This window comes from Peromyscus maniculatus, chromosome 5 (assembly GCF_049852395.1).
Source record: "Peromyscus maniculatus bairdii isolate BWxNUB_F1_BW_parent chromosome 5, HU_Pman_BW_mat_3.1, whole genome shotgun sequence".
NCBI classification, from domain to species: domain Eukaryota; kingdom Metazoa; phylum Chordata; class Mammalia; order Rodentia; family Cricetidae; genus Peromyscus; species Peromyscus maniculatus.
Genome location: NC_134856.1, coordinates 39,752,617 through 39,780,163, shown reverse-complemented (window position 1 = coordinate 39,780,163; position 27,547 = coordinate 39,752,617). Strand labels below are relative to the sequence as shown.

At 46.3% G+C, this 27,547-nt stretch overlaps 1 protein-coding gene across 2 annotated transcripts in view; it reads right to left on the bottom strand.

The window, feature by feature from the left end:
* Window positions 1–373: 373 nt before the first annotated feature.
* The window catches only part of Tango6 (transport and golgi organization 6 homolog), a 174,433-nt gene continuing 147,259 nt past the window's right edge, over window positions 374–27,547 (bottom strand). For both annotated transcript variants that reach the window (XM_042277630.2, XM_042277631.2), the window contains exon 18: window positions 374–1,062. In XM_042277630.2, the coding sequence (XP_042133564.2) occupies window positions 886–1,062 (177 nt within the window). In that variant the 3' untranslated portion in view covers window positions 374–885. The remainder of the gene's footprint in view (window positions 1,063–27,547) is intronic.

The window sequence follows — 27,547 nt, the reverse complement described above, 5'->3', positions numbered from 1 at the left end:
TTCTGAGTCTGAGGCCAGCCTGGTCTACAGAGATAGTTCTAGGACAGCCAGAGCTACATGGAGAAACCCTGTCTTGAAAAACAAAACAAGGGCTGGAGAGATGGCTCAGAGGTTAAGAGCACTGACTGCTCTTCCAGAGGTCCTGAGTTCAATTCCCAGCACCCACATGGTGGCTGACAACCATCTGTAATGAGATCTAGCACCCTCTTCCATATACAAAATAAATAAATAAATCTTAAAAAAAAGAAAAAAAAAAGAAAGAAAGAAAAACAAAAAAAGAGCAGAAGGAGGAAAAGAAAATGGCCACATAGGACCAACAGGGCTTCCTTTCTCTTCAAGAGTCAACCAGCTCAATGACCAGATTCAGCCTGGCTGATCATTGCAACCAAGGTAATTTTATTCCTTTTTGTATGTCTAAGTAATGCCTCCTCCCCCTTCCCAGAGCTGCATACCCAGATGACTCTTGAGCAGCCAAACATGATAGCTCTGCCTGCTCCTCATTATCACAGGCAGAGTCATCTCACCATGAAAGAATGTCAAGATAGGACCTGTGCAGGAGGCCTCTCCAGCTGCAAGGAAGTGGTCAATAGTCATATGCGCATCTTCTCTAAACAGCACAGGACAATGAAGATGTGCAGAGTAGATGGAATTCATCCTTTTTCTTCTAACTGCACATGCTTTGGCCCAGATGCAGGATGACTAAATGGATGCTCTCTCTAGAAAGGTAGCCCTGAACATCCAAGTGCTCTGCACCATAAAACTACCTTAAAGCCTGCCATATTGCCAGCACCAAGGAGGCGGTGGAGCCACCTGCTGGGAGGTGTGTGGCCTTTGCTTTGGCTGCTTGGTCCCTCCCTGCCTTCTTCCATGTCCTATGAACCAGGTCTATGGCAGGACCACGATCTTCTTCTCCAGCTTCTGGGGAGGGAACAGGAAGTTCCTCATGATCTCATCCAGCTCTTCCAGGGCCAGCTGGGCATGTAGCTTGGCCACATCATCAGGTTCCAAACGTACCACATGTTTCAGCAGGTGATAGAGATCCTTGAGGACATCGCTCAGCACCTGGATAAAGAGACAGGTCATGAGCACATCTATTGGGGAGCAATCTCAGGCTTTCTTGTGAAGATAATGCAGGGACCTTACAACCTGGATGGAGAAGGGAGAGCTGGTTGTGGCCCTTGGCCCACAAAGGATTCCTTAGTGTCTCTTGCCTGCAACACTTCACTATGGATTTTTAGTCAACTCCTCATCATTACCAGGCCCTAGTACAGCTCCCGGATCCTCCAGTCAAAGGGTAGCAGAGGTCTCAGGACAAAGACAAGCAGAGCTGCCTGGGCACAGATGCTTCTGGAGCAGCTGCCCGCCTGCATCTTCCTCAGGGCCTCTGTGTGTGTGTACAAGCACACACTGAAGTCAGTTCTCTCCTTCCACCACGTGGATCCTGAGGGCAGAACGAAGCCAGAAGGCTTGGTGGCCAGCGCCTTTACCCCCGGACCACCTCACCACCTGCTGGTTTTGTTCTTCTGAGATAGACGGGTCTCCAACTTGAGATCCCTGTGCCTCATTCTTCTGAGGGTTACAGGTGTGCTTGGTTCTAGCTTAAAATTTTTTAGGGCAAGTTGGGTGGTGGTGGTGCACACCTTTAATCCCAGCACTCAGGAAGCAGAGGCAGGCGAATCTCTCTGAGTTCGAGGCCAGCCTGGGCTATAGAGTTCCAGGAAAGGTTCCAAAGCTACACAGAGAAACCCTGTCTGAAACACACACACACACACACACACACACACACACACACACACACACACACACACACACACACACAGATTTTAAGGCTGGGCATGGTGGCATAAGCCTTTAATCCCAGCACTCAGCAGACAGTAGCTGGCCGATCTCTGTGAGTTTGAGGTGTTGCGTTATGGCAAATTAGAATCCCTCTACCTTGTGAGGTTCTTGGTCATCATGGGCACTGGGGAGAAATGGGGCAAGACAGGGATCGGGTCCCTCTGAAAAGCCTTAGGCCCTTCTCCTCCACATGCGGCCTCCCTCCAGCTGCCTGAGCTCTGGCTCTGTGGATCTTTATTCCTAGGCAGAGCTCCTTCTCTGTCCATACCTTTCTACATGCTGTCCCTTTATGCTGGGAGGCTACTTCACGTTCTCTTTATCCTACACACACACCCCAAATACCACTTCCAAGAGCTTTTTTCTCGAATGCCCACCAATCTAAGTCTAACTAGCCTCGGATTCTGTCTGTAGTCCCTATCACAATTATAATTGAAGTATATGTTGTGATGCTGTTTTTCCATTTATGTTGGGGATTGATATTATGTAATTAAAAATGTTTTCCTCATTAGATCCGGACCACTACTGATGCCAAAGCTATTTCTTCCCTTCTTCCTCTAGTGTGGCCCAGTACTTCATAAAATGAGTGGCATCTGGCAGATGCTGGAACACATTCATGAGGGAAGGAAATCACACATGCCACTCCTGGCCAGCTTCTTCATTCTTTTTTTGTTTTGTTTTGTTTTTTTTTTGTTTTTTTTGTTTTTTGTTTTTTGTTTTTTCGAGACAGGGTTTCTCTGTGTAGCTTTGCACCTTTCCTGGAACTCACTTGGTAGCCCAGGCTGGCCTCGAACTCACAGAGATCCGCCTGCCTCTACTTCCCGAGTGCTGGGATTAAAGGTGTGCACCACCACCACCACCACCACCACCACCACCACCACCACCACCACCACCACCACCACCACCACCACCCGGCCAGCTTCTTCCTTCTAACAACATCTACCGAGACAGTGCCATACAGCCAGTCTAGTCCCCCAAGGCCCATGCTGCCTGCTTTAGTGACCTACTACCGAAATGTTAAAATTACTAATAACTTTTATTGGATTTATGGCTTGTAAATGACATCTGGTGAGAGAATGGAGCAGGAATGTGAGCAGAGGAGACGCACACTGTCTCTCACAAATGCATTTTTGATTGTGGTCATTATGCCCTATGAACGCAGCACTGATAGACTTGAGTGAAAGGGAGATCAGCCACCCCTGAAGCCAGAAGCAGGTCACCGTCTGTTACCGGTACAGCTGAACCAATGAAGGACGGACAGCCTGAGGAGTTCCCGCTTTCCATAGAACCTGTTCCCTCCACACACAGAAGGTAACAGTTTTCTTTTTTCCTGTTTTGAGGCAGGGTTTCTCTGTGTAGTTTTGGAGCCTGTCCTGGAACTCCCTCTGTAGACCAGGCTGGCCTCAAACTCACAGAGATGCATCTGCCTCTGCCTCCCAAGCGCTGGGATTAAAGGCGTGCGCCACCATGCACGGCTGATAATGGCTTTCTAAGAGAGACAGCTGTCAGGGACCCTATGTAGCATCCCTTCTTACTCACTCACTGTTTGGGTTTAGCCAAACATTTACACTGAAACCAGTGACAGAGAAGGAAGCAGGCCAGCCTAACGGAGGGACAGTGCTGAGGGCAGGTGCGGGAGTCAGGGGGGAAATGGCTGTGCTCCCACTCGCAGTGTCTTCCATTTTTCAACGATGGAAATGCATATGCATGTGCAAGCTGTGGGATACACGCTGCGTAATTTTGGTGATTCTGTGCAGCAGTTAAACACTCCTCTATTTGCATTTAAGATTGACATTGCACACAGTAAAGATGAGCAGTGAAAAGCATGCAGTTATTTCACATTTCACTTTTTTTTTTCTCCTTAAAGTGACCTCAATCAATTAGTAAACACCAGGACAAGTGAGATTTTTGAAAAAGAAAGGGGAAAACTGTATTTTACTATTATTAAAGGCACTTCTGTCCTCTTTTTAAAAATGTTTTAAAATATGCATTTATTTGGGGCTGGAAAGATTGCTCAGCAGTCAAGAGCACTGGCTGCTCTCCCAGAGGTCCTGAGTTCAATTCCCAGCACCCACATGGTGGCTCACAACCATCTGTAATGAGATCTGGCGCCCTCTCTGGCATGCAGGTGTACATACAAATAGAGTACTCATACACATTAAATACATACATCAGTTTTTTTTTAAAGATGTATTTATCTTATGTATATGAGTGCTTTGCTTGCATGGATGTCTGTGTATCACAAGCATCCTGGAACTGGAGTTATAGACAGTTGTAAGCTGCTATGTGGGTGCTAGGAATTGAACCTAGGTCCTCTGCAGGTACAGCAAGTGTACAACTGCTGAGCCATCTCTCTATCCTCTACCCCTCCTTTTAATTGGGGCCTTGTATTCTGATTTTGCATGGGACACAGGTTTTATATGGTCAGTCCTGCTCCATTAAGTACTGAGCCCCATGAGCCATGCTCATCAAAATACTGTGAGGCATGTCCTGGACTTTCTCAAGGAGCACATGACACACCAGGAATAAGGCAGGCATCTGACCCTGGCTCTGCACTATCCACACTCTCCTAACCTGTTTCTTCCTCTTCCTCGGCAGAGTGAAATGAGATGATTCCAGAAAGAGGAGGACTCTGCACCTTCATCTTCTGCTCTCAGTTACTCACTCTCTCAAGAACCCTTATGAAGGGCCTGCACGGTACCCAGGCAGTATACTGCTACTAAAATGATGAATAATCAATCCATGAACCTGTCCCTCTGGCGACCAAAGCCCAGTGAGGAGGCAGGCACACGCCACACAGTGAGGTCTCTACTCTGAGAAGAAAACAGTGTGCTTGAGTATCTGGACCAAAGGACGGTGTCGCCTTTGGAGGTGGATGGGAGAGGAGTAACACCCTGCTGGTGAAAGAGGCTTCACTGTGACACTTACTGGGTGGAACCAAGTAATGGCTTTGGGATGCATTAGCAAGTCCCTTTACCATCTAGCCACGTGAGATAAGGTAGTTTCTAAGCAAAAGTAGTTAGAAGGATTATATTCACATTATTATAAAAGTTGTATTTATTTGGTGTGTAGAAATGTATGTGAATGCACATCTGCCATGACTAGCACGTGTGTGAAGTTGGGAGTCACTTCTCTCCTTATACCATGTGGGTCCCAGGGATTGACCTCAGTCATCAGACTTGGCAAGTGCCTTTATCCACTGAGCCATCTTGCTGGCCCTGGCCTCCAGCTCTCTCGTAGTCAAGGACGGCTTTGAACTCTTCTGCTGCTTTCTCCCAGAGGCCGAGAGGACAGGCATGTGTCATCCTGTCCCTTTTCCGCAGTGCTGGGATTGAACCCAGAGCTAGGCAGGTGCTCCCCCACCTGAGCTACGATCAGAGCCCTAAGAGATTTCTTTCTCCTACAGCCACCTACCATTCAAGGAAAGGCAGCTTTACCTCTTTAAAAGGGGAAGTTCTGAGGCCTTCTGCTCTTCCTGGGGTGCGGGGAGGAATTTCCCCGGGCACTGCTATGTCCTTAAATAACAGAACTACCTGTGCAAACACCGCGTCCTTGCAGGGTGCTGGGCTCCTGTTAGCAGGCTCCCGACCTTTTTTTAGGTAAGCGAGTGTTAGGCAAAGCCTTCTTCTTAATTAATGGGTCCACCATAGCAACCCACCCTATGCAGCTTCTCTCCAATCTCACACATCACAGGACTTCCTCTGCACTCCCCAAGGATCAAAGCTTCCTGCCAGCCAAGGATTGTCACCAAATCCTAAGGATCAGGGGCTGAATACAAGGAGAGTTCAAAGGTAAAGTTATTCACAGGAGCCTCTGAGGTGGGCAGGATACAAGCAGTCCTATAGAGGAACCCTCTCATTAAGACTTCAACACACCTGCACACACACACACACACACACACACACACACACACACACACACACACACACACACACACCACCCCTTCAAGCCCCCTGGCCCCCTCCCAATCAAGCCCAAAAGCTCCATGAGAGGAAGAGGGGCACAGGTGTGTGCTCACTGGGGAGCAAAGCACCTCCTCTCATTCAGGAGGGACTCAGAGCAGCAGGTGGCTGACAAGTACTTTACTTTTGGAGAAGCTCTTTGTGGTTTGGGGGGAGTTTATTTTGGTGTTGGAGATCTCACACAGGCAACATACCTAATGCTAAACATGTCCTCTACCAATGAGCTGCACACCCCCCACCCCCAACCCCACCCCAGCCCCTAGGTCAGGGAGAGCTTAAAGAAGCACCCAGATTCCTTGTGTGAAAACTCTTGCCTCGCCCAGGGTCTGTACCACACACATCCATTTTCCCACCCCTCCCGCAGGCCACCTTCGGGGGTTCAGTGACAAGGGCGGTGTTTGGGGTGAGTGTGGTTGAGAAGCCAGCAAAGGAGGCTTACTAAAAAGAACACTGTGAGCAGGACTGCCTTGGGCACACAGGTGCACCTTCAAATGGGAAAAGCAAAGAAACAGCCAGTGCCTTTCCTGCAAAGCTGTGTCTTTCAGTTAAGATCAAAAGAAGAAATAAATGGCAGGTATTCTTCTTTTTAGATCCTAAATATGTTTATTTATTTGGTTATAAAAGCCACATAACCACAATTCAGAGTATTTGGAAACTACAGGAAGGAAAAAAAAAAAATCTCTAGCCAGACTACCTTTTTAACACAAGATGCATTAGTGAGGGCACTCAGTAGTGAGCAGACAGACATGCACGTGCATGCACACATTTTTGTTTGTTTGCTTGTTTGTTTGTTTGGTTTTTCGAGACAGGATTTCTCTGTGTAGTTTTGGTGCCTATCCTGGATCTCGCTCTGTAGCCCAGGTTGGCCTCGAACTCACAGAGATCCGCCTGGCTCTGCCTCCCAAGTGCTGGGATTGTGCGCCACCACCACCTGGCTCCCCTCCTCCCAGACAAGGTTTTGCTATGTAGCCTTGGCAGCCTAGAACTTCCTATTGTAGGCCTCTGCCTTCCCAGTGCTGGGATTAAAGATGTATTCCAGTGAGATTTATACATACACATACACAGCCTGTAAGTATGTGATTTACTTTAACATGTGCACGCCTTACTTTATTTGTATGGGTGTCTGTATGGACATCTTGTCTCACGTATGTCTGAGCACCACATGTGGGCAATGCCCTCAGAAGCTAGACTCTCAGGAACTGGAGTTTCAGACAGAGGGTTGTAAGAGGCCATGTGGGTGATGGGAATTGAACTTGGGTCCTCTGGAAGGGGAGCCAGTGCTCTTAATCCCTGAGCCATCTCTCCAGCCCTCACTTTTATTTTATTTTTTAAATATAAGGGAGAGGAATGGAAGCAGGAAGACAAAATGCCAGTTTTCACTCACGTGTAGTGTGTATGTGTCATGTGAAAGCAGAGGGGAGCTTTCTGTGAGGTGAGGGTTAGAGAGACGGGGAGGGCAGTTGGGGTGAATAAAGAAGAGATCATGCAGGCTGGGGAACTGGCTGGGGAGTGGTTGGGAGCACCACAGCTTTGTAGAGGACCAATATCGATTCCCAGCACCCGCTTGATGACTCACAGCCATCTGTAACTGCAGGTCTAGGAAATACAACTCTCTCCTCTGTGGTCCACAGACACATATGCAGTGAAACATTCATACACAGTGGGTTAGAGGCAAGCAGGCTTGTATCAGATATTTTCTAAAAACCAAACAAAAAGACAAGACAGTTTTTCTTTCATGTGGGTTTGTGTGTATGCATGTTCCTGTGTGTGCATATACATGTGGGGGTCAGAGGACAACCTGTGGGGCATTCATCAGGAGTTACTTGCTTTTTTTTGCAGGCAGATCCTGGAGATCACCAAACTCACTATGCTGCCTGGCCAGTGAGCCCCAAGGGTCTGTCTAGCTGTCTCTACCTTCCCAGTTCAGGTATTACAATCACACACCACTATACCTGGCTGGTATACTGGGAGGGGTTCTGTAGTGAACTCAGGCATTTACCTACTGGCTATTGCTCTCTCTCTTTTTCATACAGGGTTTTTCTGTGTAGCCCCAGCTGTCCTGGAACTTGCTCTGTAGACCAGGCTGGCCTTGAACTCCCAGAGATCCACTTGCCTCTGCCTGGTGGGATGTCTGTGTATCATATGCATGCCTGGTGCCCATAAAAGCCAGGAGAGGGTATTGGATCTCCTAGAACTGGAGTTGCAGATGGTTGCAAACCACCATGTTGTTGCTGGTACCTGAACTTGGGTCCTCCGGAAGAGTAGCCAGCACTCTTAACCATTGAGACATCGCTCCAACCCCTCCCCTCAACTTTAAGAGTTATCTTTATTTACGTGTGTGTGTGTGTGTGTGTGTGTGTGTGTGTGTGTCTGTGAAGGCCAGAAGAGAATATTGTATCTGTTGGAGCTGGAGTAAGAGGCATTTGTGACCTGCCCAACATGGGTGTGGAAACTGAACTCACGTCCTCTGGAAGAGCAGTGAGAGCTCTTACTTAACTGTTCAGCCATTTCTTTGGGCCATGAAAAAAAAATCGTAAAAAATTATTTTAATAGGTAAGAATTAAATTAAAGGTGATTTTACTAATGGAACGGAGGTGAACAAGGAGGTTGTTCTTTTTTTTTTCCTGAGACAGGGTTTCTCTGTGTAGCTTTGCACCTTTCCTGGATCTCACTCTGTAGCCCAGGCTGGCCTCGAACTCACAGAGATCCGCCTGGCTCTGCCTCCTGAGTGATTAAAGGAGTGCGCCACCACCGCCCGGCTGTTCTTCAGTTCTTATCATGTGGATCAAGAAAACACAATGGAGCCAGGTGATGGTAGCACAGTTGAGCTCCCGAGTACCACATAAAACCAGGCACAGTGATGCACACCTATAATCTCAGCACTTGCGGGGAGGTAGAGGCAGGAGGGTTATCCTCAGCTATACAGCAAGTTTGGGGTAGTTGCAGATATATATATGGCCCTGTCTCAAACCTCAAAATAATAAAAATCATCATAAACAAGACATTTACAAAAACAAGCACTCAGGAAAGGGTAACTGGAGTTACGGGGGGCTGTGAGCCTCCATGTTGGTGCTGGGAGACCAACCCATGTGCTCTGCAGGGACAATTAGTGATCTTAACCCCTGAGCCATCTCACTAGCCTGCACACAATGTCCGTGAGAATATTTTGCTGTCCTAAGCAAGATGATATAAAGGAAAGGATTCTTATTACCAGCACACGGAGAAAGCCTGGCTTGCCATCAGGGCCGAAGACACAGCTCTGAAGACAGCAGACATCCCAAACACGAGCAGGCGGAGAAGGAAAGGGGTGTTAGGGCGAGACAGGGGTGAGTAAGCCGAGAACACAGGCTTATTTCTTATTTCTCTGCTTTTCGTAACTAAAGAGTATTTACTTATTTCCCAGTAAGGCTTTATTTATGTGTCACCGTTCGCCACACCTTGAAGGATTGGTACAGGGAATGTTTTGTGTGTGACACAAACACAGGTTAATTCTTTATACTCTGCATGTGGGTGTGCATCTGTCATGACAGAGGTTCTCTTTTTCTACCATGTAGGCTCCAGGGATTAAACTCACAACGTCAGGTTTAGGGCAAGTGCTTATATGTGCCTTTACCCCCTGAGCTGTCTCAATGTCCCCTTACTCCCGTAAATTAAAAATCGTATTCATTTCATTTTTAATTATGTGTGTGTAGGTATGTACATGAGAGTTAGGTGCCCGCTGCCAAGGCCAGAGCTGTGAGGTCCTTTGAAGCTGGATTTACAGGCAGTTGTGAGTTGTCCAACGTGGGTGCCGGGAATTGAACTTGGGTCCTCTGAATGAGTAGTGTGTGCTCTTAACTACTGAGCCACCTCTCTCTCCAGACCCTAAAATTTATTTATGTATTGATAGTTATTATTGTTTTGGTTTTCTGAGGTAGGGTATCTCTATTATGTGGCTCTGGCTGTCCTGGAACTCACTCTGTAGACCAGGCTGGCCTCAAACTCACAGAGATCCACCCACCAGTGCTGGGATTAAAGGTGTGTGCCACCATGCCCAGTTTATTATTACTGTATGTGAATGATGTGGATGGATGTGCAGAGAGGTCAGAGGATAATTTTGTGGATTGGTTCTCTCCCCTTTTAAGTACATTCTGGAGATCAAACTCAGGGCACCTTTCTCACTTAGTGAATGAATGCCTTTACCTGCTGAGCCTCTCACCAGCCAGTTAATGTTATAATGCATATATGAGCTGGGCGGTGGTGGCACACGCCTTTAATCCCAGCACTTGGGAGGCAGAGCCAGGCAGATCTCTGTGAGTTCGAGGCCAGCCTGGTCTACAGAGTGAGTTCCGGGCTTCCAGGCTTACACAGAGAAACTGTGACTCAAAAAACAACAAAAGGGGTTGGGGACTGAGCTCAGTGGTAAAGCACTTGCCTAGCAAGCGCAAGGCCCTGGGTTCGGTCATCAGTTCCGGAGGGTGGGGGGCGGGGGAGGGGGGGACGGACGGACACCCAACCAACCAACCAACCAACCAACCAACCAACCAACAACAACAACAACACAAAAAGCAGATATGAAATTCAAAGGACTGCAACCAATACTGACTCACAAAGAAGAACTTCTGTCTAAATCATCATTAGAATGTTTAAAAAGAAAGAAAAACAACAGAGAGACAAGGAGGTGTAGCTGGAAAAGAGCTTTACATTTCATCTACTATCACACTGCAACATCTGATGGTGCTGCTGTGCAGAACTGAGGGCACTGGGGGATTCTGCTGGGCCAGCAGGAAGAACTGACTCCAAGCCTGCAAGGCAGGCAGCCGCTCCACGATAATGGGAAGCGAACAGTTGGGGAGGCCAAATGGAGGCAGCTGCCTGGCCCAGATACTTTACTGATAAAACCTGCAGCTTCTCTTTGATAGGTCTATGAAAAAGAAATCAGGGCTGACTCAAACAGCAAGGCCAAGCTTTTGCGACACTGCATTGAGAATCCAGGGAAGTCAGCAAAGAAGGCAGGATTATTGACATCTAAGGGATTCTATCCATGCCTGACGGAGATAGAGAACACAGACTCCCTAAAGCCCAGGCTGCCACTGAATTACCTGGAGGGTACTGAACCTTTCAGAAAGCATTTATTTTCAAAGTGTTTTGGTCAGACCTAGAGACAATGGCACCCTGACTCCTCCTGGATTATCCCTCACTGTGGAGTGGGAAAGAATCTCGTGTGAACTGCAGATGGGGTGGAAGGGGGCAGGGGGATCTGCATGATTTTCTCTGAAGGGGGAAATTAACCGGTCAAGTGAGAAAAAACGCTCTAGGGATGCAGACAGGTGAGACAGCGCAGGGACACAGACCGAAGCGGCAGCAGGCGTAAGCCCTGGTAGGGACGACGCTCAGGGGCCCTAAACCGAAGGCAGGCAGCAAGACTCCCCAGGTCTAATGTGTGTGCTTCTGGGCTAGTTCTTGCTAAGGCACTCAGTTTCGGGGGTCACAGGCCACGCAGGCCACGATGGCGGGGGCAGGGGCAGCAGCTGTCACAGAGGTGTGAGCAGCGGTGGCAGCATCTTCCAGAATGCCTTTAAATAGCAACACAGGGAAGGCAGCAGCTTTCCTGCACCTCCACAGGCACCGAAATAGAACAAAGGCGGCAGGGAAAACGGCCAGAGCCTGTGCAAAGACGGCAGCTGCTGCTGCTGCTGGGGAGAGACTGGCAGCATCTGAGAGCGCCACGGCAAACTCGCCCTTCGAGGGGCCCTCAACCGCTGCCACATCTGGAGACCGGCTTTATTGTTTCCAACCCCCAGGATCACTACGCAGATACCTGCCAAGGGTGGAGGCCCTGTCTCCTTCCCACATGTTTTATCTTGAATCCTGTGGTACAGGGATTATCAATCCCAGTTTGCAAAACTGGGCTGGGGTTTAGGGGAGGCTAGAGATTTAGAGTCCAAACTTGTATCTGCCGGGTCTGGCTTCACAAACCTTGTCTTTAAATGTGTGCATTACTAGGAAATCTGATCTGTAGGGAGGACTTGGTCCCTTTCCTGCACTACCTAACTTGCTTTATTCTATTTTATTTTTTTGAGACAAGGTTTTTCTGTGTAGTTTTGGTGCCTGTCCTGGATCTCGAGCTGTAGACCAGGCTGGCCTTGAACTCACAGAGATCCACCTGACTCTGCCTCCCGAGTGCTGGGATTAAAGGCGTGCGCCACCGCTGCCTGGCCCTAACTTGCTTATTTGGATGCTACCTGGCTAGTGGGGCTCAGGGGGAGCTGATGGATTAATGGCTCATTCCAGGGCAGGAAGTGCTAGCTTGCTGTGGGACACCCTGAATCATCACAATCTTAGCTTGGTCACCCAGCCTCGGTATCCCTGGAACCGGCCAGGCCTTTCTAGGTTGAGGAGGTGCTGGTTGCAGTCCTTAGAGCATCTGTTTGGTGGGTTCAGTGCGGGCAGGACTCAGGAAGAAAAGGCTGTCGAGTCTGGCGAAAGGCAGAGAGAACAAGAGGTGCAGACACACCCTTTTGAGGGTAGGGTCTGTACTGTTCACTAGTGTGTATACAGTGTGACACACACTGGGGAATGTAGCCCCAGCCCTCATCAGAGGTGGCCACACTGTCCCTGAGGGATACCATCGTTGTAGCCAATGACCCCCTACACTTATTCTTCAGCCGCTCATGAAATTCCTCTATTATTTTAGTAGTGCTAGAGGGCATACCTTGTGTATGCTTGGCAAGCCATGGCCCTAGCCTCTCTGAAAAATTTTATTTGTTTTGTCTATTTTGTTTGTTTGAATGTTTTGACTTTTCAAGACAAGGTTTCTCTGTGTAACAGTCCTAGCTATCCTAGAACTCACTTTGTAGACCAAGCTGGTCTTGAATTCGCAGAGATCACCTGCCTCTGCCTCTCAAGTGCTGGGATTAAAGATGTGTGCCATCACTGCCCGTCTGAAAAACTTAAAATGCCTGGGACTCACCATTTTAAACTTTTTAAAATTTCTTATACTTTATAGGTAACTCTGACAATCTAATAGCAATGATGTGTCTATAAGAAACTCAACAAGGGGTGTGTGTATGTGCACGTGTGTACAGGTGTGTGTGCACATGTGAGTGTGGAAGAGGTCAACTTTGGGTATCTTCCTCTACTGTACAGTTTGTTGAGACAGGGCCTCTCACTGATCCTAACTCTCTGCAAGACTGCCTGCTATCCTGATCGGCTTATCTCTGCCACTGGCTCTTACATGGGTAATGGGGATATCAGTTTAGATGCTCATGCTTGTGGGGCAAGGACCTCACCCTTGAACCATCTCCCAGCTCCCCCAAACTCAATAATCTACTAAGAATGAGGTGGAGCAGTACAAGGTCTCAGCAAACAAATGATAGGAGACCCAGTGAGGGATCTGCCATGATTTCAGATGTCGTAAGTAGCTGCCCAAGATGCAGCTAAGTGTTAATAACAAGGGCAGTGACTTAGCCTAGCACTGCATTTCTTGGAGTTTTCCTAATTATGAACAAAATTTTTTTTTTTTTTCCCCTAGCAACAGGGAATTGGGAGAATAATTTTTGACACATACGTTCAGATTGCATCTCCTGGGTCAGGGAGACGGCTTAGCGGGTAAGAGCACATGCTGTGCAAGCTAGACAACCGGAGTTGATCCCTGGAACCTACATATACGGCTGGATTCGGGAGCACACATTTATAATCCCAGCACTCACTAAGACAGCATTAGCCAGAAGCTTGGCCCCACCTAGTCCAGAGTATGAAGCCCAGTTAACACAAAAAGAAAGACCTGCCTCAACAAGGTGGAAGGCTCCAGTTCCCTCATCCTGACGAATGCAATACCCACTGACTAAGGAGAACTGGAGACCAGAAGAAAGCCCCGTGGTGAAGGAAAGGAACCCACGCTTGTCTCAGCACATCTGAATCAGTTCACTGTTGTAGAATATTATTTTAAGGTGTGTTACTTTTGTTTATGTTGCATTTTTTTTTTAACTCTGTGGAGCTGTGTTACTGTGCCTGTGTAAAACACCTGATGGTCTAATAAAGAGCGGGCCAATATCAAGGCAGGAGAAAGGATGGGCGGGGCTGGCAGGCAGAGAGAATATATAGAAGGAGAAATCTGGGAGAAGGAGCTCTAGGAGACGGAGGAGGAGGAGGAGCAGGAGGAGGAGGAGCAGGAGCAAGAGGTGGAGGTGGAGGTAGTTGAGGAGGTGGTGGTGGAGGTAGTTGAGGAGGTGGTGGTGATGATGATGATCAGAGGTCAGCAACCCAGCTACACAGCCAGCCATGGAGTAAGAGTTTAAGATTTACAGAAATTAAAGAATGGGAAAAGTCCAGAGGCAAAAGGCAGATGAGATAACTTAAGTTGAGGAAAGCTGGCAAGAAACTAAGCCAAGCTAAAGCTTGGTGTTTATAATTAAGAATAAGCCTCTGTGTGTGATTCATTTGGGAGCTGGGTGGTGGGTCACCCCCACCTCCCCCCCCCCCCCCCCCCCCCCCCCCCCCCCCGCCAAAGTCAAAAAACAACCAACAAAAGTCCATCTGTCTCTTAAGTACAGCCGCAGGCGTGCTCTGATTAACCCTTTCAGAACAGCTGGGCTGCCGCCTCAACCCTGCCTCTCACTGTGTGACCCGAGCATCTAAACACAAATGTGCTGGACCTCAATTTTCTCATTTGCAAATAGAGTTTGTGAGCCTACTCGTCTCACAGAGTTGCTATGAGGATCGAGGATATAAAGAGTTTAGCGGCATACAATGAGCCATTAATAAAGGTTAGCAATATTAACTGCATAATCCTGGAGGATGTGGGGTTTACTAGGAACACACTGCCATGAGCAAACAAACCACGGGGTAATGACCCATGAGCTAGAATAGAACCTACAGCATCGATCTGTTTGATGGTTTTCTTGTTTTTGATTTTTTAAATTACATGTATTTATTTGGTGTGGAGGCCCCAGGCTCCAGTGTATGTGTTGAGGTCAGAGGACAGCAGCGATGAGGAGCTGGGTCTCTCCTTCCACTGCGTTAGTCTGGTGGATCACACTCGGGCTGTCTGTCTTGGCAGCAAATGCTTTTACCTACTGAGTCATCTCACCATCCTGGTTTGTTGTTGTTTTTTTGTTTTGTTTTGCTTTGAGACAGTATCATGTAGCCCAGATTGGTCTCAAACTAAGACACTGGAGACGGCCTTCAACTCCTGGTCTTTGTTGTTGTTTTTGGAGACACATTTCTCTGTGTAGCCCTGGCTCTCCTGGAACTCACTCTGTAGACCAGGCTGGCCTCAAACTCACAGAGATCCTCCAGCCTCTGCCTCCTGGGAGTGCTGGGAGTAAAGGTGACCACCACCACCACCACCACCACCACCACCACCACCACCACCACCACCACCACCACCTGGCTCAACTCCTGGGAGTGCTGGGATTAAAGGTATGTGCCACTACCACTGCCTGGCTCAACTCCTGGTCTCTAAAATAATTATTTGTTAATTTAACATTTTTATCTTTATTAGGTGCATGGATGTCTTACCTGCATGCATGTAAATGTACCATGTTATGCAGCACCTTCAGAGGCCAAAAGAGGATCCCACAGAACTAGAGTTACAGAAGGCTGTGAGCCTCCATGTGGGTGCTGGAAATCAAGCCTAGGTCCTCTGGAAGAACTACCAGTGCTCTTAACCGCTGGGCCATCTTTCCAGACTCCTTATGTTTAAAACGTATTTTAGTTTTTATTGAAAAATGAACCTCAATTTCTACTATGATACCATTTGTAAATGATGTCTATAGATCATCAACACACACTTGTCTTGAGTCTTAAACAGATGATTAACCTCATTAAAATTTTCATATTCATACTGTGCAGTCGTGGTATACACCTTTAATCCCAGCACTCTGGAATCAGAGGCAGGCAGATCTCTGTGAGTTCGAGGCTAGCCTGGTCTACAGAGCAAATTCTAGGACAGCCAGGACAGTTACACAGAGAAACTTTGTCTCAAAAAACAACAAAATTTTTTTTCATGTTTATTATCATTCTGTAGAGCTTTAGAATATAACATCATATACCTCCTTATTAATAGGCAGTAGTACTGTTAGACAATCTGAAAATTGAGAGGTCTAATTCACTCATTCATTGGGTAGTGAAGCAACCAACACCATGAGTTATTATTCCACCAACAACTACCAGGGCAAGATTCACTACTTTTGTCCTAATGCAGAGTTGTAGAAATTGGCACCAGATGCCTGAAGAAAATGTAGGTGCATACAGGGAACCAAAGCCCATTGGTTACAGGCCCTGGGATGCCCCCAACCTCCACTTCCCAGTCCCATCCCTTACCCAGTCTTCCTACCATCAATCTGGGGTCATCTCACATCACCCCAAGAGAGGTGCACTCAGTTCTTTTCAGAGGATGGAGCAGAGAAGAGAAGGGCTTGCTACCTAGATGCCCCGTAGATCAGCATAATTATTTTGGAGGGAGAAAAGTCCCAAGACTCTCCCCAGCCTGGCAACCTAGCAGGGCTTGGTCTCCGGTGTTTCTCTCTGCTCCCTGATTTTTCCTGTCTCCTGAGACGAGAAATTGCTGGATGCAAAAATCTAGGGCTGGGCTTTTGGCAAGAGATGGCGGGCCATGGGGAGGGCAAAAGGCACCCAGCCTGTTTCCTGTCTCTGCTCTCTGAAGACTTGCTGGCAGGTCCTGGAGGGCACCTGGGCCGGAAGCCAACTCAAACACTCTTCAACTGCTCTTCTGTCATGCTCCTGGGCAGACAGTAACTGCTGTGTAGAGGTGGCCTGGTCTGGATTCCTTTTGGATACTATGGCTTCCCAGATCCCAAGTAGACTTTATCTGGTCATGATCTGTGGAATAAATATCCAGGTGACTCAGTTTCAGGGTCCTTCAGATGACAGGGACATAGAAGAGTGAGACTGTTCTGAGCTGGGGAACAGTTAACCTCTCTTCCTTGTCTTGGTTTCTTCATCTTACAACAGGCATCTGGAACCACACCTGGACAGGCTGGTTACAGAGACTGAATGGACTAATTCATGGGAAGCCCTCGGACATCAGCGCTGTTACATAATAAACGCTCGGTCAAAGTGTTTTGGGTAGTTTTCATACACACTCAGTTTTTGAAGAGGAAACTTCTATTTATATTGAGAGATAATATTTTGATTTGCTTGGATTTTACCGAAAGCAGTTTACCATCTTGGAAAATCAGACTGTGTGGTGTCGTCATGCATGGTCCTTCTGACATCTCAGTCTAGATTTGTAGCTGTCCCATTCGTGGTGATTCTACATGCAAGAACAACTGAGTGAACACGTCTTATTATGAATTATTATCCTGTTATTTCTTTTCTGTGTTGAGGCTGGGTCACTGTATTGGCTTAGAAATATGCCTGCAATGTAAGTAGCATACCTGCTGCTATTTATCAGAACACAGGCAATACTCTAGAATATGTTATAGCGATCTGTCCTAATACAAATACACTGGTCTGATTTAGAGAAAGGCTGATAGAATGGATTTTTTCAAACCTGATTCTGGTATGTATGTATGTGTAAATGTTGTGTAGAGGAGGTCAGAGGACAACCTTGGTGAAGGTCCTTGCCTTCTACATGTTTGGAATAGTGCCTCTTGGTTTTTCACTGAGTATGCAGGTTGCTGACCCATGAGTTTCTGCCTCCTATCTGCCTATAGGAACACTGAGATTCCAAATACTTATCTGTCCAGCTTTTACACTGGGTCTAAGGATTTTTTTTTCCCCCTGAGACAGGGTTTCTCTGTGTAGCCCTGGCTGTCCTGGAACTCACTCTGTAGACCAGGCTGGCCTCGAATTCATAGATCCATCTGCCTCTGCATCCCGAGTGCTGGGATTAAAGGTGTGTGCCACCACTGTCTGGCTTGGGTTGGAGGAGTCTAATGCAGGTCTTCACACCTGAGCGACAGGCACTTTTGACCACTAAGCCCCAAACCTGGTTCTTCTTTTGCACACTGACTCACTTTAATGATGTCAGCTAAGGCACCCTGGAAAACGTGATAAATCTTGTTCCTGATGATCAAGTGAATTAAACACAAGGAAGAGAGGGAAGAAGCTGTACTTTCACTAGCATTTGGCCAATGTCAAATGCCAGAGACAAGAGGAAACCAGTGCTGCTGCTTCCTGGCATTAGCTTTGGAAAACTATAACACAGTTTCTCTACAAGCCTTACTTTCTTCATTCAGAAAATGAGACGTCTGGATTCCTCCCCAAAGTTTGTTCCATGGAACATTATTACTTGGCCACTTATGATGGCAAAGGATCCTTGGTAAATGAATTTAGGAAAGTGATAGTCTTTTTGCTATAAGACGTCTCAGACTCCTTACTAGGTCAACGTGAACTGAATCTCTAGGAGGGATACCACTGCCTACAGTACTTCCCAAACTTTGACCTTATTTCAAAGGAGCAACTCAAGAGGTTACTACGCCAATGGACATCTTTGTGGTATGTAAACTAAGTATCTCTAAGGTTTCTCCTATTCCTTGAGAGATTCTTCTTGGTCCTTTTAGATCAGAATGAGAAGGATGAGGCAAAGGTTTTCTACAGAAACTGAAGTATCCAGACGTCAAAGCCAGGTCTTCCACATGGAGATGTAAATGGGGATGTGGTGGAGGAGTAAGGGAGAAGTTTTCAGTGTTAGGGTTTCCAAACTGCCCCTATGTTATCAGTAGAAGAGGCTGAGAGTTTATAATTCAGCAGTTGCAGTAAGATGCTGAAGTCTAACATTTGTACCTTTGCTTCTCAAATCCATCTTCAGTGTCATACCGATTCGTCTCTGTTGAGGAATCTATAGGACTAAATTCATGTCCTCAGCACTGACCTCTCACGGAGGTTGAGGGTGAACCTGATTTTATACAGATCAGGAATCCCATGCCCCACTCAGCCCATGCAAACTGGAGATGGCCATGCAATCTTAGTTGGAACATCAAGTCTCTCCTCTGTAATGTTTGCCTTTAGGGCCAGAACAGAAGAGTGTTGGCTGTTGTAGGTACCATGTGCTGACCAGCTGGACCAGTGGGCCACAGTCAGCGGTGACATTGCCTCCTTAGGAAGAGCAAATGCAAGAGGAGCAGACACAAGGTGCAGCAGGACTCATCTGGGTCTGATTCCTGGTTCCATCTCTGTGTTTCCCACCTCATGATGATTCAGCCCTTCTTTTATGAGCACAAGAGGCTAAAAAGTCCCCTTGCAGGGCTGGAGAGATGGCTCTGTGGTTAAGAGCATGGGCTGCTCTTACAGAGGACCCAAGTTCGGTTCCCAGCACCCACACGGTAGCTCACATCCAACTGATCCAGTTCCAGGGGATCCGATCCCCTCTTCTGGTCTCTGTGGACACCAGAATGCACAGATACTCATGCAGGTAAAACACCCCCACACATAAAATAAAATCAACTGAAAAAGAAGAAAAATTTAAAGTTCTTCTGCTAGTTTTTAACTAGATGTCTATTATTTTAATCCACACAAATTCTGAGTATAGTTACATCTGTCTTTCAGACCTCTTTTTTTTTTTCAAGACAGGGTTTCTCAGTGTAGTTTTGGTGACTGTCCTGAATCTTGCTCTGTAGACCAGGTTGGCCTCAAACTCACAGAGATCTGCTTGTCTATGCCTTACAAGTGCTGGGATTAAAGGCATGTGCCACCACTGCCCGGCCTTCATACCTCTTGAAAGTAAAATGTACATGTCCCTCTTGAAACCCCAATTAGAGGACAGTAAGGGTGGTTTTTGTTTGTTTGTTTGTTTTGTGTATGTTGTTTTAAGTGGCACTACGGAGAACAAAAACAACATGGTAACAATGGTCATACAAGATCTGATGCTAGAAAGCAGCTGGATTAATCTTGGAGTCATAGTTCTGATTTTCCAAGAAGAGCATATCTTACCTCAGTATTCTGGTAAACTACTAATAGCATCCTTTTCACTTTCACGCAGCATAGTTCGGAAAGATTACCTAATTAATTAACTAAAACGGGCATGGCAGTACATGCCTGTAATCCCTCAGCACTTGGGAAGTGGAAGCAGGAGGACCAGAAATTCAAAGTTAGCCTCAGCAATATAGCAGCAATCCAGCCCAGTTACGGGGCTTTATTTTGTGATGATGAGAATGTTCTGGAAATGGATGGTAGAGTGATGGATGCATGCTTTACAAATATGCTAAAGTGGTGAATTCCTTACTTTAAAAGAGTAAATCTTATGATATATGAATTACAGGATTTAAGCAATTGCGTGGAAATAAAACAAGCTGTGAGTGAAGAGCGCAGTGATTCCATCTCTTTCTGTGTCAGCAGCAGTGGCCTTCTAGAAGCCTGTCTCCACATGGCTGGTCCTAGTCTGGACTTTCTCCAGGTCACCAGCTTTCCTTGGGTTGTGTCTGTCCTTGACCTGGCACATTTCCACTCCTGACACCTTTTAGTCTTGTTCTCAGGCTTTTGGCTCAGATCCTTGAACAAATGTGCCCCTGAAATATGCTCTTCAAGACTGAAGGGGACCTCACTTTACTCTCTTTCGTTCAAGGGTCTGGGGCAATGACTTCATAGCTGCAATCCTACACTCGTATCTCATGTTTGCAGATGACGGAGACCTTGAAAAAACAGGCATCAATTTATGACTAAACATTGTTTGTTTTTGAGACAGGGTCTCTCTGTGTATCTCTGGCTGTTTTGGGACTCACTCTGTAAACCAGGCTGGCCTTGAACTCAGAGATCTGCCTGCCTCTGCCTCCTGAGTGCTGGGATTAAAGGTAGTACGCCATCACACCCAGCTAAACATTTTATTTTATTTTATTTTATTTTAATTTTTTTTTAAACATTGTTTTTAATGTGTAGGAACAAACACTGAAAATTGTGCTTCTGGCATGATCAGCTCCTTAAAAGTAAAAGATAGCGGATTAAGTCAGTCTTGAGATAAAACAGAATAAGACCAATGTCTCAATTATCACAGGTGGAGCCATCATTTTTGTCTTAGTGACTTTTCTATTGTTATAACAAAACACCATGACCAAGACAATTTATAAAATACAACATCTAATTTGAGGACCACCATTCCAGGGGGTTTCCATCATGGTGGGGAGCATGGTGCTGGAGCAGCAGCTGAGAGCTCACATCCGATCCACAAGCACGAGGCAGAGAGAGCTAACTGGGAATGGCATGGGCTTTTAATACTTCAAAGCCCACCCCTAGTGACACACCTCCAAGGCCACACTATTGTAGAATATTATTTTAAGGTGTGTAACTTTTGTTTATGTTGCATTTGTTTAACTCTGTGGAGTGGTGTTACTGTGCCTGTCTAAAACACCTGGTGGTCTAATAAAGAGCTGGATGGCCAATAGTGAGGCAGGAGAAAGGATGGGCTGAGCTGGCAGGCAGAGAGAATAGATAGAAGGAGAAATCTGGGAGGAGAGAGAAGTAGCTAGAGAAGGAGGAGGCCATCAGGGTCCAGCCACCCAGCTACAGAGCAGGCCATGGAGTAAGAGTAAGATACAGAAGTAAGAGAATGGGAAAAGCCCAGAGGCAAAACAAAACAGGATAATTTAAGTTAAGAAAAGCTGGCAAGAAACAAGTGACGCTAAGGCTGGGCATTCATAAGTAAGAATAAGTCTCCATGTGTGATTTATTTGGGAGCTGGGTGGCGGGCTCCCCAAAAGAGCAAAAACAACCAATACCACCACACCTCCTAAATAGTTCCATCACCTGGGGACCAAATACTCGAATTATGAGCCTATGGGGCTGTTCTCATTCAAACCACCACAACTTTCTGACAGCTTGCTCAGAGGAGCCATGATGTCGCCACATTTTGAATCTCTAGGCCATTGTTTGGAAGTCACTTTAAATTCTGTCAGTGTGGGCGACTAGACCCATGGCTGTTGCCCGTTTTCATTCATCACTCGTCAATTATTGGTTTTATGATAATGTTTTCAGGAGGCTGGGGACGTGGCTTAGGATATGGCAAGCCTGAAGACTAGAGCTAGGATCCTCCAAACTCACGCAGAACTGCAGACAGGCATAGGGGCACCTAGAATCCTAACACTCTAGAGTCAGAGACCGGGCGAACTGGCGAGCCAGACTAGCTGGAGTCAGTGAACTTCAAGTTCAGCAATAGACCCTGTCTCAATAAATAAATCAGCAAATAGTTGAGAAAGGCACTCATCATCAACTTCAGCTCTCCACACACAAATGGAAACACATGTATGTGTACCTGCATACACATGCGCTCTTGCACATGTGTGTACATGCATATACAGATGCACACACACCATACACACAGATAAACCCTTTTTTGTGCTCTTTCTTTAAAACATAGTACATTTAACAAATGTAGGGAATGGTAGATAGAATAAGTTAGAGCACAGGTTTTTTTTTTTTTTTGGTTTTTCGAGACAGGGTTTCTCTGTGTAGCTTTGCGCCTTTCCTGGAGCTCACTTGGTAGCCCAGGCTGGCCTCGAACTCACAGAGATCCGCCTGGCTCTGCCTCCCGAGTGCTGGGATTAAAGGCGTGCGCCACCAACGCCCAGCCCTTAGAGCACAGGTTTTAAGGTCAGAAGGCCTAGTTTAAAACACTACCACCTACTAAAGTATGGTCCAATGAAGTCTGTTTCATTTCAGTGAGTGCAGCCATTTGTAAAATGGAACCAACAACAGCCACCCCCAGAGCTCCCGGGAGAATGAACTGAGATTAATAATATATTTAAGTACCTTTCTTTCTTTTTTGTGGGGGTGGTGGTGGTGGTGGTGCTGGAGCTAGAAGCCAGAGTCTTGGGCATGCTAAGAGGCCATGAGCTATACTGCACTGAGCTACACTCTAGTCCTCAGTGCCACTTTCTAAAAGAGATGGCAGTATCATTAGTCGTGGCCCTCTATCCACTGCTTCCTAGTGGGAGCAATAAAGTAAGAAAACAATGGTGTCAGAAGCCAAATCAAATCCAAATCTACATGGAATCCTTTGGTTGCAGAGGCAGAGGCAGAGGCAGAGGCAGAGGCAGAGGCAGAGGCAGAGGCAGAGGCAGAGGCAGAGGCAGAGGCAGAGGAGGCAGAGGCAGAGGCAGAGGCAGAGGCAGAGGCAGAGGCAGAGGCAGAGGCAGAGGCAGAGGCAGAGGAGGCAGAGGCAGAGGCAGAGGCAGAGGCAGAGGCAGAGGCAGAGGCAGATGGATCTTTGTGAGTTGGAGGCCAGCCTGGTCTACATAGTGAGTTCCAGGACACCTAAAGCTACACAGTGAGAAATCTGTTGCCCCCCAATTTTTTTTTTTTTTTGAGATGACCCATGGTGACATGGTGAGAACCTGGTATAAAAAATGTAATGTACCAAAAGTTCTAGACAGCTATTTAAACTTATTGTACCTATGTATGATACTGTACTTGGTTTGAGCCAAAAGTGATGTCTACATGTATTAAACAGTATAAGTCATCCCATTAGTGTGTGTGCTTTTATGTTCTTATGCACCAGCTAAAATAAAAAATTTTAAAAATTGTAGCCATCAAGTTAATTGCCTGTTTATCCACATGGACACAATCTGACCAGTCATTACAGAATTATCTTTGGTAGAGTTTTTTAAAAGTCATTTTTAGGGGCTGGGGCTATGATATCTCAGTGGTAGAATGCTTGCCTGGCGTTTGTTAGGTCTTGAGTGCGAGCTTCAGCCTTGGCAGAGGTGAGGGAAATAAAGAAAGGAAAGGACCGAGGCTGTAGCTCAGCTGGTCCGGTCCTCGGGCAGCATGCACACCATAGGCCTTGGCTTCTGTCCCCAGCACCACATAAACTAGACTTGACGGGACACACCTGTCACCTTAGCACCCGAGAGATGACTGCAGGAGGACCAGTAGTTCAAGGTCATCCTTGGATACATGGCAAGTTTGAGGCCAGCCTGGGCTACATGAGACTCTGTCTCAAAAAAGAAAGGAAAGGAAAAAGGAAAGGAAAAAGGAAAGGAAAAAGGAAAGGAAAAAGGAAAGGAAAAAGGAAAGGAAAAAGGAAAGGAAAAAGGAAAGGAAAAAGGAAAGGAAAAAGGGAAAAAGGAAAGGAAAGGAAAGGAAAGGAAAGGAAAGGAAAGGAAAGGAAAGGAAAGGAAAGGAAAGGAAAGGAAAAAGGAAAGGAAAGGAAAGGAAAGGAAAGGAAAGGAAAGGAAAGGAAAGGAAAGAATCTAATCACAAAAGAAAATAAAACACAAAAAAATACAACCCCAGACCAAGATAACCAATAACCTGGCTGGGACCACAGTTGAGCAGGCTGTGGTAGCATTAACGATGGTAATAACAGTAACAGCACAGCAACATAATGACCACTAGCAGCCACCTTTTCTGCTGCTTTTACATGACAACCAGAGAGTCTTGAGACTCACACATGCAGAACCATCTCCCTCTTGGCTCCTCTCTGTCAGACAGATACAGCAGATGTGGAAAGAGGTTTAGAGAGGTTGAGGGATTTGCACCAAGATCTTGTTTAATACTACAAAAGTTATCCTTGGGTCTCTCACTGCTTTCTCTATTCAAGTGACAGAACTGACTTCTTTCAAGGTAAGCATGTGAGAAATACTGCTCCTTTGTCTTGCTGGAGCTACAGTGTGGGGGTGGGTAGAGGAGGAGGAAGAGGACCAGGGACACTATACTAGGAAGAAGCTCTTTTCAAGATGGCAGCAATAACAGATGGAAATGGACGTAAAAGAGAGTGAACTGTGGACTCCTAAGACCTTTTGTGTTTCTACTTCCTGAAAAAGATAGATTGAAGTCCTAAACTCCAGTACCTCAGAATGTGATGTTGTTTAGAAACAGTGTCATTGCGATGAAGGCACATCTACCTAAAATAAGGCCATAATGGAGTAGGGTAGAGCCTGGGATGGTTGATATTGCTTGTCAACTTGATGGGATCTATAATCATTTAGGAGATAAGTCTCTGGGCACAGCTGTGAGGGGTTACCTAGGTGAAATTAGTCTCTGAGTATGCCTGTGAGGTATATTATCTAGACTAGGTTAGCCTCTGGGCACAGCTGTGAGGAGTTACCTAGTTTAGGTGAACTGAAGTGAGAAGATTCGCATTAACTGTGAGCAACACACCATTCCATGTGTTGGGGATCCTGGACTACATAAAAAGAGAAAGAGCTGAGTACTAGCATTCATCCCTGTTTCCTGACTACAAATGTTCTTGCTGCCATGATTTCCCTGCCAAGATGGACACCATCCCCTTGAACTATAAACTGAAACTCCTCCTTCATGAAGTTGCTGTCTGGTATTTTTCAGGGCAATGGGAAAGGTAACTAATAAAGTCCGCAATCCAACAAGATGGATGTCCTTGTTAGGAGACAGTAATACAGAAATGGGAATGAAATGCTGTATCTAAGGGTACATAACCATGACAAATCAAAACAGGATGCAGTGAGATTCTGTTGCTTTATCACACCCGCGGTGGGATGCTCTGTTATGGTGCCATGGCAATGGAATTCAAGACCTAAAGAGGATTTTTTTCTTTGATGAACAGTGAAGATTAGAATATCTAAAAGCATGTCAAGAGGGAGCTGTATGAAGGGAAGAGACTATAAACATACAGTCTATTGTGAAATCCTGACTATGTAGGACAACAAGGGTATGATAGTATTTTATTTGTACTGAAATGTGATTTTATTTGTATGTTAATAAATAAAGTTGCTTGGGGGTCAGAGCTAATAGCAAGCCATAGCAGAGCTGGGCGTTCGTGGCGCACGCCTTTAATCCCAGCACTTGGTAGAAGAGCTAGGGAGATCTCTGTGTGGTCAAGGATACAGTCAGCATTGGAGACACATGCCTTTAATCTCAATACCATAGAAGACCCGGAGGGCTATACGTACAGGCAGCCATGTGTTTGGGTTTACAACCAATGAGAAGGCAGAACAGAAAGACTATATAAAGACAAACACACAGGAAGTAGGTCTTTTTTTCGGAGAGGTCTCTTGGCTTAAGAGGCTAGCTGCAGCAGGCGGTAAGGCTCTTAGCTCTGATCTCTTGGCTTTCTTCTTTGCATTGGTTCTGTGTTTCTTATTTAATAAGATGGTTGGTTACATCTACACAAGGGTTTGTATTAAGCATCGGTACTAACAGGAAACCTGTGACCACACCAGTCACAGCAGCTGATTGTCTGGGTGCTGCCTGGTTGACAGGTTAGTGCTTCATGCTGCCAGGAAGGTTCTTTGGTTTAGCTTCTTCTAGGGCTCTCCTATCCACACTTTCAAGGGTTGCAGAGGAAGACGTATTACCTGGACCCCAGTCAGTTATACAGAAATGTTCCTTTCATTGTTCCAGCATGGAGACTTCTATGCTAAAAAGAGCAGTGTCTGTGGAGATCATTCTGGGAAGGACACTCATCTATTTACTGTACTCACAGTACAAAACAAACCAAATGGGGCTGGAGGGATAGCTCAGCCGTTGAAGGCTAGGCTCACAACCAAAACAAACCAAATGATCTCAAAATAACTTCCAAGATAAGGGAAAAAAAAAACCAATAAGAGGAAAGAAACTTTGCATTTGATCTGTGCTTGTTTATAACTTGAATCTGCCAGTGATCAAGTACCACTCCCCAGTCTCTACTTGGCCTAGACAGACAAGCAGCAGGTGAACCTGGGACACAGGCATCCGTTTTGTGGGTGGACCACAAGCACCTTCTATGATTAGAAAGCACTTCCTTCTTTTCAGCATGACTTTCCTTTCACAGAAACTGCTATTATGATGGCTAAGAGTGAGGATGAGAGAAGCGGGTAAGAGGGAACTTAGAAACTTACATTACTTTCAAATCCCTTTATGCCCTAACGCCAATACACTTCGAACAAGGCTCAACAAAAGCTAAATTCTTATTAGATGCCTGGTGTTTATAGAATGCTAACCGTATAGACACTCGTGCCTTCCAGCTACAACAATGTCAAGAGGGAGGCTTCTACCAGGCTAGCACTGCATATCAGCTATGGCGGCACATTCCTATGAGTCCAGTCCTCTGAGGCAGAAGATCGTGAGTCTAGGTTAGCCTGGGTTACACAGAAACCCCATGGGATTGCTACTTTTATGTCAAGTTAACACAAGCAATGGTCATCTGATAGGAGAGAATCTCAATTGAGAAAAAGGCTCTCTAAGAGTGGGCTGTAGGCAGGCCTGTAGAGTATTTTCTTAACTAGTGATTGATGGGGAGGGTCCAGGCCATTGTAGCTGGGGCCACCCCTGGGTTGGTGGTCCTGGGTTCTAAAAGAAATAGGCTGAGCTAGGCATGGGGAGCACACCAGTAAGCAGCACTATTTCATGGACTCTGCATCAGTTCCTGCCTTCAGGCTCTTGCCCTGTTTTGAGTTCCTGTCCTGACTTCTTTCAATGATGAACAGTGATGTGGAAGTGTAAGTCAAATAAACCCCAGGTAAATCTTCCCTAGGTTGCTTTGGTCATGGTGTTTCATCACAGCAATAATAACTCTAAGGAACTCACTTCAAAAAACAAAAGATAGACATGATGGTCTACACTTTTTGTTTTGTTTGGTTTTTTGAGGCAGGGTTTCTCTGTGTATCCTTGGCTGTCCCAGAACTTGCTCTGCTGATGAGGTTGGTTTCGAACTCAGAGATCCACCTGCCTCTGCCTCATGAGCTCTGGGATTAAAGGTGTGCACCACCACCGTCTGGCGCCTTTCTTTTTTAAACGTGTAGCTCAGGCTGTCCTGGAACTCGTGATTTTCCTCTTCAGCATATCCTACCAGTGTGTCCAACCAGCTGTTTTTGTTTTTATTTAATTGAGATAGCTTTGTTATGTAGTTCTGGCTG